The 17,696-nt window shown below is 47.6% G+C and overlaps 1 protein-coding gene across 27 annotated transcripts in view; it reads right to left on the reverse strand.

Annotated features, from left to right (window-relative positions):
- Positions 1 to 17,696, reverse strand: part of UBAP2L (ubiquitin associated protein 2 like) — a 756,258-nt gene that overhangs the window by 689,169 nt on the left and 49,393 nt on the right. For all 27 annotated transcript variants that reach the window (XR_011200006.1, XR_011200008.1, XR_011200009.1 and 24 more), the window contains exons 6-8: positions 7,318 to 7,413; positions 5,273 to 5,318; positions 300 to 406 (exon numbers count right to left, since the gene is read on the reverse strand). Coding sequence is in view for 22 of the 27 variants with exons in the window: in XM_069218134.1 (XP_069074235.1) it covers positions 300 to 406; positions 5,273 to 5,318; positions 7,318 to 7,413 (249 nt within the window). In the remaining 5 variants the exon portion in view is untranslated. The remainder of the gene's footprint in view (positions 1 to 299; positions 407 to 5,272; positions 5,319 to 7,317; positions 7,414 to 17,696) is intronic.

Consider the following 17,696-nt stretch of genomic DNA (forward strand, 5'->3'; position numbering starts at 1 on the left):
GAATTAGAAATAGAACAGTATAGTAATAGAACAAAGGATCTTTGACAGAGTCTGAAACTGTGCGCCTTCAGGAAAGGCAAAGCATAAATGAATGCATGCAATCTTTGACTACACATTAGTGTAAACTATAGTGCTGCACTAGAAGTGCTACATATGGACTACAAACCCACATTAAGGTACAGAAATTAAATTAGTGCATGGGAAAATGCAAAAACTTGCTGAGGCCCCCATTACAGAAGCAGGTATACACTAATGAAAGGACACTAATTATTAGGCAGAAAGCCGGCACACAAGCTTACTTGTCCCATCATCTGGTTCCATGCTCCCAGTACTGTTCCAATTACTACTGGAACCATAATGGTCATCCATGTTGGAGGGCTCTGCATAATCAGCAGGGTTAAACGTTCTGTAACAGAAACAAGGTATTAGTGTTGCCTACGACCAAATTAAATGACCGAGAAACTTAAAAGGCAACCACCACTGAAAACAATGCAGAATATCCTACAGTGAAAAACACTTCCAATCTGAAGCAGCTCATTCACTAGACTATGCTGAATAACCGGGCCCAAAATGAACTTCCTAAGCTATATTGAAGATCACAAGAAACACCATAGCTCTTAACATGTGTAGGAAGTTGGCTCTGTATGTGCTATTTCAAAGTAAGGAATAGCATGCACAGAGTCCAAGGGTTCCCCTTAGAGGTAAAATAGTGGTAAAAAGAGATAATACTAATGCTCTATTTTGTGGTAGTGTGGTCGAGCAGTAGGCTTATCCAAGGAGTAGTGTTAAGCATTTGTTGTACATACACATAGACAATAAATGAGGTACACACACTCAGAGACAAATCCAGCCAATAGGTTTGGTTATAGAAAAATATCTTTTCTTAGTTTATTTTTAGAACCACAGGTTCAAATTTAACATGTAATATCTTGTTTGAAAGGTATTGCAGGTAAGTACATTAGGAACTTTGAATCATTTCAATTGCATGTATACTTTTCAAGTTATTCACAAATAGCTATTTTAAAAGTGGACACTTAGTGCAATTTTCACAGTTCCTGGGGGAGGTAAGTTTTTTGTTAGTTTTACCAGGTAAGTAAGACACTTACAGGGTTCAGTTCTTGGTCCAAGGTAGCCCACCGTTGGGGGTTCAGAGCAACCCCAAAGTTACCACACCAGCAGCTCAGGGCCGGTCAGGTGCAGAGTTCAAAGTGGTGCCCAAAACGCATAGGCTCCAATGGAGAGAAGGGGGTGCCCCGGTTCCGGTCTGCTTGCAGGTAAGTACCCGCGTCTTCGGAGGGCAGACCAGGGGGGTTTTGTAGGGCACCGGGGGGGACACAAGCCCACACAGAAATTTCACCCTCAGCGGCGCGGGGGCGGCCGGGTGCAGTGTTAGAACAAGCGTCGGGTTCGCAATGTAAGTCAATGAGAGATCAAGGGATCTCTTCAGCGCTGCAGGCAGGCAAGGGGGGGCTTCCTCTGGGAAACCTCCACTTGGGCAAGGGAGAGGGACTCCTGGGGGTCACTTCTGCAGTGAAAGTCCGGTCCTTCAGGTCCTGGGGGCTGCGGGTGCAGGGTCTTTTCCAGGCGTCGGGACTTAGGTTTCAGAGAGTCGCGGTCAGGGGAAGCCTCGGGGTTCCCTCTGCAGGCGGCGCTGTGGGGGCTCAGGGGGGACAGGTTTTGGTACTCACAGTCGTAGAGTAGTCCGGGGGTCCTCCCTGAGGTGTTGGTTCTCCACCAGCCGAGTCGGGGTCGCCGGGTGCAGTGTTGCAAGTCTCACGCTTCTTGCGGGGAGTTGCAGGGTTCTTTAAAGCTGCTTCTTGAAACAAAGTTGCAGTCTTTTTGGAGCAGGTCCGCTGTCCTCGGGAGTTTCTTGTCGTCGAAGCAGGGCAGTCCTCAGAGGATTCAGAGGTCGCTGGTCCCTTTGGAAGGCGTCGCTGGAGCAGAGTTCTTTGGAAGGCAGGAGACAGGCCGGTGAGTTTCTGGAGCCAAGGCAGTTGTTGTCTTCTGGTCTTTCTCTGCAGGGGTTTTCAGCTAGGCAGTCCTTCTTGTTGTTGCAGGAATCTAATTTTTCTAGGGTTCAGGGTAGCCCTTAAATACTAAATTTAAGGGCGTGTTTAGGTCTGGGGGGTTAGTAGCCAATGGCTACTAGCCCTGAGGGTGAGTACACCCTCTTTGTGCCTCCTCCCAAGGGGAGGGGGTCACATCCCTAATCCTATTGGGGGAATCCTCCATCTGCAAGATGGAGGATTTCTAAAAGTCAGAGTCACCTCAGGACACCTTAGGGGCTGTCCTGACTGGCCAGTGACTCCTCCTTGTTTTTCTCATTATCTCTCCTGGACTTGCCGCCAAAAGTGGGGGATGGGTCCAGGAGGCGGGCATCTCCACTAGCTGGAGTGCCCTGGGGCATTGTAACACGAAGCTTGAGCCTTTGAAGCTTACTGCTAGGTGTTACAGTTCCTGCAGGGGGGAGGTGTGAAGCACCTCCACCCAGAGCAGGCTTTGTTTCTGTCCTCAGAGAGCACAAAGGCTCTCACCGCATGAGGTCAGACACTCGTCTCTCAGCAGCAGGCTGGCACAGACCAGTCAGTCCTGCACTGAACAATTGGGTAAAATACAGGGGGTATCTCTAAGATGCCCTCTGTGTGCATTTTTTAATAAATCTAACACTGGCATCAGTGTGGGTTTATTATTCTGAGAAGTTTGATACTAAACTTCCCAGTATTCAGTGTAGCCATTATGGAGCTGTGGAGTTCGTTTTTGACAGACTCCCAGCCCATATACTCTTATGGCTACCCTGCACTTACAATGTCTAAGGTTTTGCTTAGACACTGTAGGGGCATAGTGCTCATGCACATATGCCCTCACCTGTGGTATAGTGCACCCTGCCTTAGGGCTGTAAGGCCTACTAGAGGGGTGACTTACCTATGCCACAGGCAGTGGGAGGTTGGCATGGCATCCTGAGGGGAGTGCCATGTCAACTTAGTCATTTTCTCCCCATCAGCACACACAAGCTGGCAAGCAGTGTGTCTGTGCTGAGTGAGGGGTCCCTAGGGTGGCATAAGACATGCTGCAGCCCTTAGAGACCTTCCCTGGCATCAGGGCCCTTGGTACCAGGGGTACCAGTTACAAGGGACTTACCTAGGTGCCAGGGTTGTGCCAATTGTGGAAACAATGGTACATTTTAGGTGAAAGAACACTGGTGCTGGGGCCTGGTTAGCAGGGTCCCAGCACACTTCTCCGTCAAGTCAGCATCAGTATCAGGCAAAAAGTGGGGGGTAACTGCAACAGGGAGCCATTTCTTTACAACATGGATAAAGGGGAAGGTGCAAATGGAGTGTATGAAAGTGCCACAGTTGGCATGGTTATTCCCCCCTTTTTGCCCGATGCTGATGCCAACTTTAATTGAAAGTGTGCTGGGATCCTGCTAACCAGGCCTCAGCACCAGTGTTCTTTCCCCAAAACTGTACCTTTGTTTCTACAATTGGCACACCAATGGCACACAGATAAGTCCCTTATAAAAGGTACCAAGGGCCCTGTGGCCAGGGAAGGTCCCCAAGGGCTGCAGCATGTGTTATGTCACCCTGAGGTGACCCCTCAAAGCACATACACAGCCTTTGCCTTTTCCTCCCCACCAGCACATATAAGCTGCAAAGTCGACATGGTACCCCTCTCAGGGTGCCATGCCCACAAACCACTGCCTGTGGCATAGGTAAGTCACCCCTCTAGCAGGCCATACAGCTCTAAGGAAGGATGCACTATACCACAGGTGAGGGCATAGCTGCATGAACACTATGCCCCTACAGTGTCCAAGCCAATTTTTAGACATTGTAAGTGCAGGGTAACCATAAACAGTATGTGGTCTGGGGGTATGTCATTACGAACTCCATAGCTCCGTAATGGTTTCACTGAATACTGGGAAGTTTGGTATCAAGCTTCTCAGCACAATAAACACACACTGATGTCGGTGTGGGATTTATTGGAAAATGCACACAGAGGGCATCTTAGAAACGCCCCCTGGATGTTAGCCAAACTGCTAGTGTAGGACTGACCGGTGTGTGCCAGCCTGACCCTTTCAGACAAGTTTCTGACCAGACATGGTGAGTGCCTTTGTGCTTTCTGTGGCCAGAAACAAAGCCTGTCCTGGGTGGAGGTGCTTTCCACCTCCCCCTGCAGGAACTTTAACACCTGGGACGGAGCTTCAAATGCTCAACCCTCAGATAACAGTACCTCAGGGCACTCCAGCTAGTGGAGTTGCCCACCCCCTGGACAAAGCCCCACTTTTGGCAGCAAGTCCGGCGGGAAAATTAGGGAAAATAGGGAGGAGTGACCACCACAGCTAGGATCACCCCTAGGGTGTCTAGAGCAGACGTGACCTACCCCCCGTGTAGAATCCTCCATCTTGGAACTTCAAATTGAGTACTTACCTGTAAATCAAACTAATTCCCCCCCACCTCCAAAATGCTTTTCACTACCCATTGCATTTCACTACAAATGAGCATTAGTACTACCTACTTTGGCATCTGTTAAGCCTCTGGGAAACCCCTGGACTCTATGCACACTATCATTTTGATATAGTATATACAGAGCAAGATAGTTCATAAAGCAGGCAAAGTAACACAAAATTGTCCTACAAATGGATGTCATGAGAAATTATCTTTCAAATGCAATCCATGGTTTTATATTTGCTCTGCTGAACGTGTGAGAAGTTTGAATTCTCAAGGTTAGGGATTTTGAAATGCTAGAGGCTTTGCACTGTAAGCGGTGACTATCTGGTTTACTAGCCTGAAGAAGAGTGCAATGAATGTGGGTTTTTTTTTGTTGTAATTTAGTGCTTTGATGGTCAAATGACCAAGGATCAAATTAAACTTAGGGTCTCTGGAAGGGTAGAGAACCACGACATCCTGGTGAAAAACATTGCAAGATATAAAGTATTTTAGTTAAAACAACTCTTCAGGCAAAAGGCAATGACAACCAAAAAAAGCCCCTTCTAAACATTTGCCACTGGAGGCCCATTGCTCAAAAGGTGAACGCATCTAAAACAAGAAGGCAGGTAGTGGGTGAAGACAGTCTAAAGTGCACTTTACTCCTTAAACAGTGTTATGGCAAGAACAGTAATGAACCCATTTGAGAACTCATTTAACTTGTGCATAGCACGCAAGTCCAAATTATTCTTAAAAATGGAAGGTGCCCCTATTGGGTTCCTACCCCTATCCAACTACTTCAACCTACTATTGTAAATTGTTGCTAAACAATACTGATTTCAAACACTTACCCCATTCCTTGCGCAGAGAAACGGCCTCCTCTCCTTCCAGAACCCCCTGCAGGAAAGGAAGAGTTTAACAAACCGATACACACAAAACCTTAAATTATCTACAACGCCGCTTCAGAGTTTCTCTGCACATCACTTAACTCTGTAACAATGCATTAAATCATATTTCCGGAGTCACTTAATGTTTTCTGTAGAAAATAACCGTTTTCAATTTGTCGCCCAATATTTGATTTATACAATATTTACCCCCATTCTAACGCCAAACTACGACTGATATCAGCAGAACTCTTGATAACTGTGCCTAGTATCCAAGGGCCAGCAGATGCCAAAGCCCTATTGTTCCACTGAAAAGATCATGCTTCTCTGCCCCCCCCCCAAAAAAAAAAAAAATCAGAACCACACCATACTAACAAAATCCCTAAAAAAAAAAACTAGTAAACCGTCGGGCACATGAATCAGTGGTGCAGTCCTGTGTAAGTAAAACATCAGTTTATGCAGATGCACAAGCATAACCCAAATCATACCACCTATGAGGTCCTCTTGTAATCACAGTGAAAGGTCAGTAATATTAATGCATGTCAGCTGGTTAAACTACTTAATTTAGGGCAGAGAGAAAACAGCAGCCATGGTTTACTTTAGGCGATGTTGGCTGTTAAGTAATAAACCAGAAGATACTGACAATATCTGAAAATGGAAAACCACCCCACAATATTTCAAGCCAGTCACACATTTTCTTTTACATGGGATTGGGGTGGTGGGGGACCAAAGAGACCACAGGATCCATCAGTTCACACTTTGAATTGTAACAAAGTATTAGAGATCAAGCAAAACTACACTCACTCAAGAACCATGGATAGTTCAAATTGCTCTGTTTTTATAAAGCCCCCTCCAAATTAAACAGACCTACACGGTGTTGAGACAAGTCAACCTGCAGAACCCAGCAAAATGCATACCAGCAAACAGGAAAACTGTCATGATCCCAAGAGGGAGAAACCTAGCTGTTCTAAGGTCCCAGAAAATCAGATGTCTCCAGACTATGTAGAAGAACTGCCATACAGCAGATGTAATGTGACTAACGTGACTGCTGTAGGCAAGTGTAGAAATAACCCTAAATGTCTAACACAAGTACAATGTACCGACTCAAGGGAATAAGTACACAAATCTTTGTGGCTCAAGTTAGAGCACAGCTTCTGTTTTGTCTTTAGAACTTCAGAAACAACTAGCTCAGGAGCAAGCACAAACAAACTCTGACTAGGAGAGAATTTGTCAGACAGCGGCCACTGCTAGGTGGCAGCCAGCAACACAGGAGTAAGAGTTATACTTTAATGTGCCTTGGAGGGAGGAGGGGGGTAATAAAGGTGTATGTGATGTTACCTTAACACCAATCCTTGTAGTGAACTGACAGCCATGTGAAGGGGAATAGAAACATCACTTCATCCAATAAGTAGAAGTCCTCCCCAACATGTAAGTAATGCCATTCCTGCGCAAGGCAGCAAGCAGGAGAACTAAGAATCTATGCATCACGTGTTGTAAGTGGACATAACCATCCACGTTTACCTCGTGAAACAGACTGATGCTGGCCACTTCCGCAAATGAAACCAGTCAAGTGACCCCACATTCTCCCCTCAGGGGTGCAGTTCTGTGGCACTCATCTAGAATCACTCAGCCACTAAACCAAGCTTCTTTAAAGCCAGGAATTACGGCACCTTAACTACCCTCATACAGGTTTAATGTTTACTTTTGGGGATCACTCATTAGAATGTGGCTGTGATGATGAACCTCCCCCAAAAAACCGACTCTCCTGTGTAGTCACAGAATGTCAGGAGAAAAACAAGTCAAGTAAGAACAACAACAAAAAAACAAATGTAGATTGACACTGCTTTTCCAAGCCATGTAGAGTAATTTAGCTCCAATACCAACCACATAAAAAGCAGTTATTGTTCAATCACAACAGCTGTGGCACACAGCCGCACTATTAAGAGGTCTTATAGCAATCCGACGAAATGGTCACCGAAGGAACACCACAAGAAGAAAAGTTGGGATATTACCTCGTCCTCTTCCACGTCCTCTTCTCCCTCTCTCTGTGCCTCTCCCAGAAAGACCACTGCTCTTCCCATAATCTAAGCCATTCTCTTGCCCCCGAACTGAAAGATGAAAAGCCATATTTTAGAAACACATCAGATTTAAACACACATTGCTTCAGGCAAGAACAAGGTTGTTCACTTCTGTTCACAGGAATAGCTCACATCTTTCAAAAACTACAGTCACCCCAAAAAAATACAATAATCTGACGCATCAAATAAACTGAAGAGTAATCACACCATCATACTGCTATTCCTGAATACTTGAATATACTTTACTGGGATCACCTTGTAACATCCTGTTAAATAGGTCCTCAGGCGTTGCTTAGCCCAGCTTCTAGCCAGTTATTTTGTCAGTTATGACAGCCCGGCACTGGGAGACTAGAGCCTTGTCCACGATCACACATTTAATTTTTCAGGTTCCACGGGCAAATTAGGGGTCACAAGAAGCTGTGCACAATTTGGTGGCAGCAGTGTAATGGTACACAAGAAAACAGCACAGTTACCAGCAGCAGACAAGTACTGTGGACCGATGGGAAAGGATACGTTATCCAAGCACATGAATTCTTAAAAACACAATCCTAATTAACTATGCTTAAGGATAAAACTATTATATGATGTTGTTCTTAACAGTGTCAGAATTTAACACTAAAGGACTGGGGCCAGCAGCACCTGCAAGTGAAACGGCTAAGCCGAATGCTCACTGAAGAGCAGGGCCAGGAGCCTAGTGTTGCAGGTTGACAGGAGCCATTCCACCCCTTAAATGAAGCTATGTAATGAGAATAGAGCCTCAACTCTTCAGGCAAACTGGTTGACTCTGGCCCACAAGCGGGTGGTGAACTCTGTTTTAACAGGATGGATATGCAAAATGAATGTGGCCAGAGGGGGAAGTGCAAGAAATATGCAGCATGGACTGCAAAAGAAAGAATGCCCTCCACACCCAAAAAATAAACAAAATATAAGGAGCACTATAGTTCCCACAGAAGATAAGTTTTCCTTACCTTTTTAGCCATATCTCTCTGACACAAGACCACATAGGTTTTGTGGGTTGGAATTAACATGCCAAAGCCTTAGAGCAAACACAGATGGAGCAATATGCTAGCACAGGGAAGGCAAGCACCCGGTAAACTGATGTGCTCACTATTAATGGAAAAGAAGGTGCAAAGATTCACAAAAGGTAGTGAAGGAGTTATGCTCCATTCTGACTATGCTAACAAGACAAACCAATTTGAAAACTAGCAGGAAGATGCAAAGGTCAGATCCAAGTGGTGCATTCTACGTTTTGTTAGGTTCCCAGAACAATCAGAAGCGAATGCACCAGAATTACTCCTGGAGAAGTGGCTCAGAAACATTGTGGGCCTAGAGGTACGGTCAACATTCTTTATAGTTTGAAGAGCTAATTGTGCAGGGCATCACCGAGCGCAATGATAACCAAAACACTTAGCAAAAAGAACACAACAAACTTCAATGGACTCTGAGACCAGGAGATTCTCAGTTCGAAGGACATATGTAGGAAGTTGGCTCTGTATGTGCTATTTCAAAGTAAGGAATAGCATGCACAGAGTCCAAGAGTTCCCCTTAGAGGTAAGATAGTGGCAAAAAGAGATAATACTAATGCTCTATTTTGTGGTAGTGTGGTCGAGCAGTAGGCTTATCCAAGGAGTAGTGTTAAGCATTTGTTGTACATACACATAGACAATAAATGAGGTACACACACTCAGAGACAAATCCAGCCAATAGGTTTTTGTATAGAAAAATCTCTTTTCTTAGTTTATTTTAAGAACCACAGGTTCAAATTCTACATGTAATATCTCATTCGAAAGGTATTGGAGGTAAGTACTTTAGGAACTTCAAATCATCAAAATTGCATGTATACTTTTCAAGTTATTCACAAATAGCTGTTTTAAAAGTGGACACAGTGCAATTTTCACAGTTCCTAGGGGAGGTAAGTATTTGTTAGGTTAACCCGGTAAGTAAGACACTTACAGGGCTTAGTTCTTGGTCCAAGGTAGCCCACCGTTGGGGGTTCAGAGCAACCCCAAAGTCACCACACCAGCAGCTCAGGGCCGGTCAGGTGCAGAGTTCAAAGTGGTGCCCAAAACACATAGGCTAGAATGGAGAGAAGGGGGTGCCCCGGTTCCGGTCTGCTTGCAGGTAAGTACCCGCGTCTTCGGAGGGCAGACCAGGGGGGCTTTGTAGGGCACCGGGGGGGACACAAGCCCACACAGAAATTTCACCCTCAGCAGCGCGGGGGCGGCCGGGTGCAGTGTAGAAACAAGCGTCGGGTTTGTAATGGAAGTCAATGGGAGATCTAGGGATCTCTTCAGCGCTGCAGGCAGGCAAGGGGGGGGGTTCCTCGGGGAAACCTCCACTTGGTCAAGGGAGAGGGACTCCTGGGGGTCACTCCTCCAGTGAAAGTCCGGTCCTTCAGGTCCTGGGGGCTGCGGGTGCAGGGTCTCTCCCAGGCGTCGGGACTTTAGGTTCAAAGAGTCGCGGTCAGGGGAAGCCTCGGGATTCCCTCTGCAGGCGGCGCTGTGGGGGCTCAGGGGGGACAGGTTTTTGTACTCACAGTCTTAGAGTAGTCCTGGGGTCCCTCCTGAGGTGTTGGATCGCCACCAGCCGAGTCGGGGTCGCCGGGTGCAGTGTTGCAAGTCTCACGCTTCTTGCGGGGAGCTTGCAGGGTTCTTTAAAGCTGCTGGAAACAAAGTTGCAGCTTTTCTTGGAGCAGGTCCGCTGTCCTCAGGAGTTTCTTGTCTTTTCGAAGCAGGGGCAGTCCTCAGAGGATGTCGAGGTCGCTGGTCCCTTTGGAAGGCGTCGCTGGAGCAGGATCTTTGGAAGGCAGGAGACAGGCCGGTGAGTTTCTGGAGCCAAGGCAGTTGTCGTCTTCTGGTCTTCCTCTGCAGGGGTTTTTCAGCTAGGCAGTCCTTCTTCTTGTAGTTGCAGGAATCTAATTTTCTAGGGTTCAGGGTAGCCCTTAAATACTAAATTTAAGGGCGTGTTTAGGTCTGGGGGGTTAGTAGCCAATGGCTGCTAGCCCTGAGGGTGGGTACACCCTCTTTGTGCCTCCTCCCAAGGGGAGGGGGTCACAATCCTAACCCTATTGGGGGAATCCTCCATCTGCAAGATGGAGGATTTCTAAAAGTTAGAGTTACTTCAGCTCAGGACACCTTAGGGGCTGTCCTGACTGGCCAGTGACTCCTCCTTGTTTTTCTCATTATTTTCTCCGGCCTTGCCGCCAAAAGTGGGGCCTGGCCGGAGGGGGCGGGCAACTCCACTAGCTGGAGTGTCCTGCTGGGTTGGCACAAAGGAGGTGAGCCTTTGAGGCTCACCGCCAGGTGTGACAATTCCTGCCTGGGGGAGGTGTTAGCATCTCCACCCAGTGCAGGCTTTGTTACTGGCCTCAGAGTGACAAAGGCACTCTCCCCATGGGGCCAGCAACATGCCTCGGTTTGTGGCAGGCTGCTAAAACTAGTCAGCCTACACAGATAGTCGTTTAAGTTTCAGGGGGCACCTCTAAGGTGCCCTCTGGGGTGTATTTTGCAATAAAAAGTACACTGGCATCAGTGTGCATTTATTGTGCTGAGAAGTCTGATACCAAACTTCCCAGTTTTCAGTGTAGCCATTATGGTGCTGTGGAGTTCGTGTTTGACAAACTCCCAGACCATATACTCTTATGGCTACCCTGCACTTACAATGTCTAAGGTTTTGTTTAGACACTGTAAGGGTACCATGCTCATGCACTGGTACCCTCACCTATGGTATAGTGCACCCTGCCTTAGGGCTGTAAGGCCTGCTAGAGGGGTGTCTTACCTATACTGCATAGGCAGTGAGAGGCTGGCATGGCACCCTGAGGGGAGTGCCATGTCGACTTACTCGTTTTGTCCTCACTAGCACACACAAGCTGGTAAGCAGTGTGTCTGTGCTGAGTGAGAGGTCTCCAGGGTGGCATAAGACATGCTGCAGCCCTTAGAGACCTTCCTTGGCATCAGGGCCCTTGGTACTAGAAGTACCAGTTACAAGGGACTTATCTGGATGCCAGGGTCTGCCAATTGTGGATACAAAAGTACAGGTTAGGGAAAGAACACTGGTGCTGGGGCCTGGTTAGCAGGCCTCAGCACACTTTCAATTGTAAACATAGCATCAGCAAACGCAAAAAGTCAGGGGGCAACCATGCCAAGGAGGCATTTCCTTACAACATACCATCTGCAGTTTTCATAATTATACTTGAAGGCCCAAAGAAAATCTCTTTTTTTTTTTTTTAACTGGTAAGCATAGGTTATATGCACTGCACTTAAAATACATGTGTAGGAAGTTGGTTCAGTATGCACTATTTCAAAGTAAGGAATAGTATGCACAGAGTCCAAGGGTTTCCCTTAGAGATAAGATCGTGGTAAAAAGAGATAATACTAATGCTCTATTTTGTGGTAGTGTGGTCGAGCAGTAGGCTTATCAAAGGAGTAGTGTTAAGCATTTGCTGTACATACACAAGCAATAAATGAGGAACACACACTCGGAGACAATTCCAGGCCAATAGGTTTTTGTATAGAAAAATCTCTTTTCTTAGTTTATTTTAAGAACCATAGAACCCCAAAGTTACCACACCAGCAGCTCAGGGCCGGTCAGGTGCAGAGGTCAAAGTGGTGCCCAAAACGCATAGGCTTCAATGGAGAAGGGGGTGCCCCGGTTCCAGTCTGCCAGCAGGTAAGTACCCGCGTCGTCGGAGGGCAGACCAGGGGGTTTTGTCCCTACCAGGCGTCGGGTTCTTGGAAGCAGGCAGTCGCGGTCAGGGGGTGTAAGGAAATGCCTCCTTGGCATGGTTGCCCCCTGACTTTTTGCCTTTGCTGATGCTATGTTTACAATTGAAAGTGTGCTGAGGCCTGCTAACCAGGCCCCAGCACCAGTGTTCTTTCCCTAACCTGTACTTTTGTATCCACAATTGGCAGACCCTGGCATCCAGATAAGTCCCTTGTAACTGGTACTTCTAGTACCAAGGGCCCTGATGCCAAGGAAGGTCTCTAAGGGCTGCAGCATGTCTTATGCCACCCTGGAGACCTCTCACTCAGCACAGACACACTGCTTGCCAGCTTGTGTGTGCTAGTGAGGACAAAACGAGTAAGTCGACATGGCACTCCCCTCAGGGTGCCATGCCAGCCTCTCACTGCCTATGCAGTATAGGTAAGACACCCCTCTAGCAGGCCTTACAGCCCTAAGGCAGGGTGCACTATACCATAGGTGAGGGTACCAGTGCATGAGCATGGTACCCCTACAGTGTCTAAACAAAACCTTAGACATTGTAAGTGCAGGGTAGCCATAAGAGTATATGGTCTGGGAGTCTGTCAAACACGAACTCCACAGCACCATAATGGCTACACTGAAAACTGGGAAGTTTGGTATCAAACTTCTCAGCACAATAAATGCACACTGATGCCAGTGTACATTTTATTGTAAAATACACCACAGAGGGCACCTTAGAGGTGCCCCCTGAAACTTAACCGACTGTCTGTGTAGGCTGACTAGTTCCAGCAGCCTGCCACACCAGAGACATGTTGCTGGCCCCATGGGGAGAGTGCCTTTGTCACTCTGAGGCCAGTAACAAAGCCTGCACTGGGTGGAGATGCTAACACCTCCCCCAGGCAGGAGCTGTGACACCTGGCGGTGAGCCTCAAAGGCTCACCCCTTTGTCACAGCCCAGCAGGGCACTCCAGCTTAGTGGAGTTGCCCGCCCCCCTCCGGCCACGGCCCCCACTTTTGGCGGCAAGGCTGGAGGGAACAAAGAAAGCAACAAGGAGGAGTCACTGGCCAGTCAGGACAGCCCCTAAGGTGTCCTGAGCTGAGGTGACTCTGACTTTTAGAAATCCTCCATCTTGCAGATGGAGGATTCCCCCAATAGGGTTAGGATTGTGACCCCCTCCCCTTGGGAGGAGGCACAAAGAGGGTGTACCCACCCTCAGGGCTAGTAGCCATTGGCTACTAACCCCCCAGACCTAAACACGCCCTTAAATTTAGTATTTAAGGGCTACCCTGAACCCTAGAAAATTAGATTCCTGCAACTACAAGAAGAAGGACTGCCTAGCTGAAAACCCCTGCAGAGGAAGACCAGAAGACGACTACTGCCTTGGCTCCAGAAACTCACCGGCCTGTCTCCTGCCTTCCAAAGATCCTGCTCCAGCGACGCCTTCCAAAGGGACCAGCGACCTCGACATCCTCTGAGGACTGCCCCTGCTTCGAAAAGACAAGAAACTCCCGAGGACAGCGGACCTGCTCCAAGAAAGGCTGCAACTTTGTTTCCAGCAGCTTTGAAAGAACCCTGCAAGCTCCCCGCAAGAAGCGTGAGACTTGCAACACTGCACCCGGCGACCCCGACTCGGCTGGTGGAGATCCAACACCTCAGGAGGGACCCCAGGACTACTCTGATACTGTGAGTACCAAAACCTGTCCCCCCTGAGCCCCCACAGCGCCGCCTGCAGAGGGAATCCCGAGGCTTCCCCTGACCGCGACTCTTTGAATCCAAAGTCCCGACGCCTGGGAGAGACCCTGCACCCGCAGCCCCCAGGACCTGAAGGACCGGACTTTCACTGGAGAAGTGACCCCCAGGAGTCCCTCTCCCTTGCCCAAGTGGAGGTTTCCCCGAGGAATCCCCCCCTTGCCTGCCTGCAGCGCTGAAGAGATCCCGAGATCTCTCATAGACTAACATTGCGAACCCGACGCTTGTTTCTACACTGCACCCGGCCGCCCCGTGCTGCTGAGGGTGAACTTTCTGTGTGGGCTTGTGTCCCCCCCGGTGCCCTACAAAACCCCCCTGGTCTGCCCTCCGAAGACGCGGGTACTTACCTGCAAGCAGACCGGAACCGGGGCACCCCCTTCTCTCCATTCTAGCCTATGTGTTTTGGGCACCACTTTGAACTCTGCACCTGACCGGCCCGAGCTGCTGGTGTGGTGACTTTGGGGTTGCTCTGAACCCCCAACGGTGGGCTACCTTGGACCAAGAACTGAACCCTGTAAGTGTCTTACTTACCTGGTAAACCTAACAAAAACTTACCTCCCCTAGGAACTGTGAAAATTGCACTAAGTGTCCACTTTTAAAACAGCTATTTGTCAATAACTTGAAAAGTATACATGCAATTTTTATGATTTAAAGTTCCTAAAGTACTTACCTGCAATACCTCTCGAAGGAGATATTACATGTAGAATTTGAACCTGTGGTTCTTAAAATAAACTAAGAAAAGATATTTTTCTATACAAAAACCTATTGGCTGGATTTGTCTCTGAGTGTGTGTACCTCATTTATTGTCTATGTGTATGTACAACAAATGCTTAACACTACTCCTTGGATAAGCCTACTGCTCGACCACACTACCACAAAATAGAGCATTAGTATTATCTATTTTTACCACTATTTTACCTCTAAGGGGAACCCTTGGACTCTGTGCATGCTATTCCTTACTTTGAAATAGCACATACAGAGCCAACTTCCTACATTGGTGGATCAGCGGTGGGGTACAAGACTTTGCATTTGCTGGACTACTCAGCCAATACCTGATCACACGACAAATTCCAAAATTGTCATTAGAAATTGATTTTTGCAATTTGAAAAGTTTTCTAAATTCTTAAAAGACCTGCTAGGGCCTTGTGTTAGATCCTGTTTAGCATTTCTTTTAGAGTTTAAAAGTTTGTAAAAGTTTGAATTAGATTCTAGAACCAGTTTTAGTTTCTTAAAAAGTATTCCAACTTTTAGAAACATAATGTCTAGCACAGATGTGAATGTGGTGGAACTCGACACCACACCTTACCTCCATCTACAGATGAGAGAGCTAAGGTCACTCTGTAAACTAAAGAAAATAGCAATGGGCCCCAAACCTACCAAAGTACAGCTCCAGGAGCTTTTGGCAGAGTTTGAAAAGGCCAACCCCTCTGAGGATGGCAACTCAGAGGATGAAGATAGTGACTTGGAGGGAAATTCCCCCCCTCCAGTCCTACTTAGGGAGAGCAGGGCTTCTCAAGCCCTGACTCCACAAATAATAGTCAGAGATGCTGGTTCCCTCACAGGAGGGACCAACAACTCTGAAATCACTGAGGATAACTCCAGTGAAGAGGACATCCAGTTAGCCAGGATGGCCAAAAGATTGGCTTTGGAAAGACAGATCCTAGCCATAGAGAGGGAAAGACAAGAGATGGGCCTAGGACCCATCAATGGTGGCAGCAACATAAATAGGGTCAGAGATTCTCCTGACATGTTGAAAATCCCCAAAGGGATTGTAACTAAATATGAAGATGGTGATGACATCACCAAATGGTTCACAGCTTTTGAGAGGGCTTGTGTAACCAGAAAAGTGAACAGATCTCACTGGGGTGCTCTCCTTTGGGAAATGTTCACAGGAAAGTGTAGGGATAGACTCCTCACACTCTCTGGACAAGATGCAGAATCTTATGACCTCATGAAGGGTACCCTGATTGAGGGCTTTGGATTCTCCACTGAGGAGTACAGGATTAGGTTCAGGGGGGCTCAAAAATCCTCGAGCCAGACCTGGGTTGACTTTGTTGACTACTCAGTGAAAACACTAGATGGTTGGATTCAAGGCAGTGGTGTAAGTAATTATGATGGGCTGTACAATTTATTTGTGAAAGAACACCTGTTAAGTAATTGTTTCAATGATAAACTGCATCAGCATCTGGTAGACCTAGGACCAATTTCTCCCCAAGAATTGGGAAAGAAGGCGGACCATTGGGTCAAGACAAGGGTGTCCAAGACTTCAACAGGGGGTGACCAAAAGAAAGGGGTCACAAAGACTCCCCAGCAGAAGGGTGATGAGACAACCAAAACTAAAAATAGTAAAGAGTCTTCTACAGGCCCCCAAAAACCTGCACAGGAGGGTGGGCCCAGAGCCTCTTCACAAAACAATGGGTACAAGGGTAAAAACTTTGATCCCAAAAAGGCCTGGTGTCATAGCTGTAAACAGCATGGACACCAAACTGGAGACAAGGCCTGTCCCAAGAAAAGTTCCACTCCAAACTCCCATCCAGGTAACACTGGTATGGCTAGTCTCCAAGTGGGATCAACAGTGTGCCCAGAGCAAATCAGGGTCCACACTGAAGCTACTCTAGTTTCTGAGGGTGGGGTGGATTTAGCCACACTAGCTGTCTGGCCGCCTAACATGCAAAAATACAGACAGCAACTCTTAATTAATGGGACTAGAATAGAGGGCCTGAGGGATACAGGTGCCAGTGTCACCATGGTGACAGAGAAACTGGTTTCCCCTGGCCAATACCTGACTGGAAAAACTTACACAGTCACCAACGCTGACAATCAGAGAAAAGTACATCCCATGGCAATGGTTACTTTAGAATGGGGAGGGGTCAATGGCCTGAAGCAGGTGGTGGTCTCCTCAAATATCCCAGTGGACTGTCTGCTTGGAAATGACCTGGAGTCCTCAGCCTGGGCTGAGGTAGAGCTAAAAACCCATGCAGCAATGCTGGGTATCCCTGAACTGGTGTGTGTGAAAACAAGAGCACAATGCAAGGCACAGGGTGAAAAAGTAGAGCTGGAGTCTGGAAAAATGGCCCAGCCTACCAAGAGAACAGGAAAGTCAGTTGGGAAACCAACTGCAACACAGCAAAAGAAAGGGAACCTCTCTTCTCAGGAAGAAGTTCTGCCCTCTGAGGGAACTGAGCCTTTGGAGCTTGAACCTTATCAGGTTGAGCTCTTAGGCCCAGGGGGACCCTCCAGGGAAGAGCTGTGTAAGGGACAAGAAACCTGTCCCTCTCTTGAAGGCCTTAGGCAGCAAGCTGCTGAAGAGTCCAAAGGCAAGAAAAATGGAACACATAGGGTCTATTGGGAAGATGGGCTCCTGTACACTGAGGCCAGAGACCCCAAACCTGGTGCCACTAGGAGAGTGGTAGTGCCTCAGCTGTTCAGAGAGTTCATCCTAACATTGGCCCATGACATTCCCCTTGCTGGACATTTGGGACAAACCAAGACGTGGGAGAGGTTAGTCAACCACTTCTACTGGCCCAATATGTCCAACATGGTTAAGGAGTTTTGCCTCTCCTGCCCCACCTGTCAAGCCAGTGGTAAGACAGGTGGGCATCCAAAGGCCCCCCTCATTCCACTTCCAGTGGTGGGGGTGCCCTTTGAAAGAGTGGGTGTGGACATAGTTGGTCCACTGGAACCTCCCACAGCCTCAGGAAATATGTATATCCTGGTAGTAGTGGATCATGCTACCAGGTATCCTGAAGCTATTCCCCTTAGGTCGACTACTGCCCCTGCAGTAGCCAAGGCCCTCATTGGTATCTTTACCAGAGTGGGTTTCCCTAAGGAGGTGGTGTCTGACAGAGGTACCAACTTCATG

This window comes from Pleurodeles waltl, chromosome 12 (assembly GCF_031143425.1).
Source record: "Pleurodeles waltl isolate 20211129_DDA chromosome 12, aPleWal1.hap1.20221129, whole genome shotgun sequence".
Taxonomy (NCBI): domain Eukaryota; kingdom Metazoa; phylum Chordata; class Amphibia; order Caudata; family Salamandridae; genus Pleurodeles; species Pleurodeles waltl.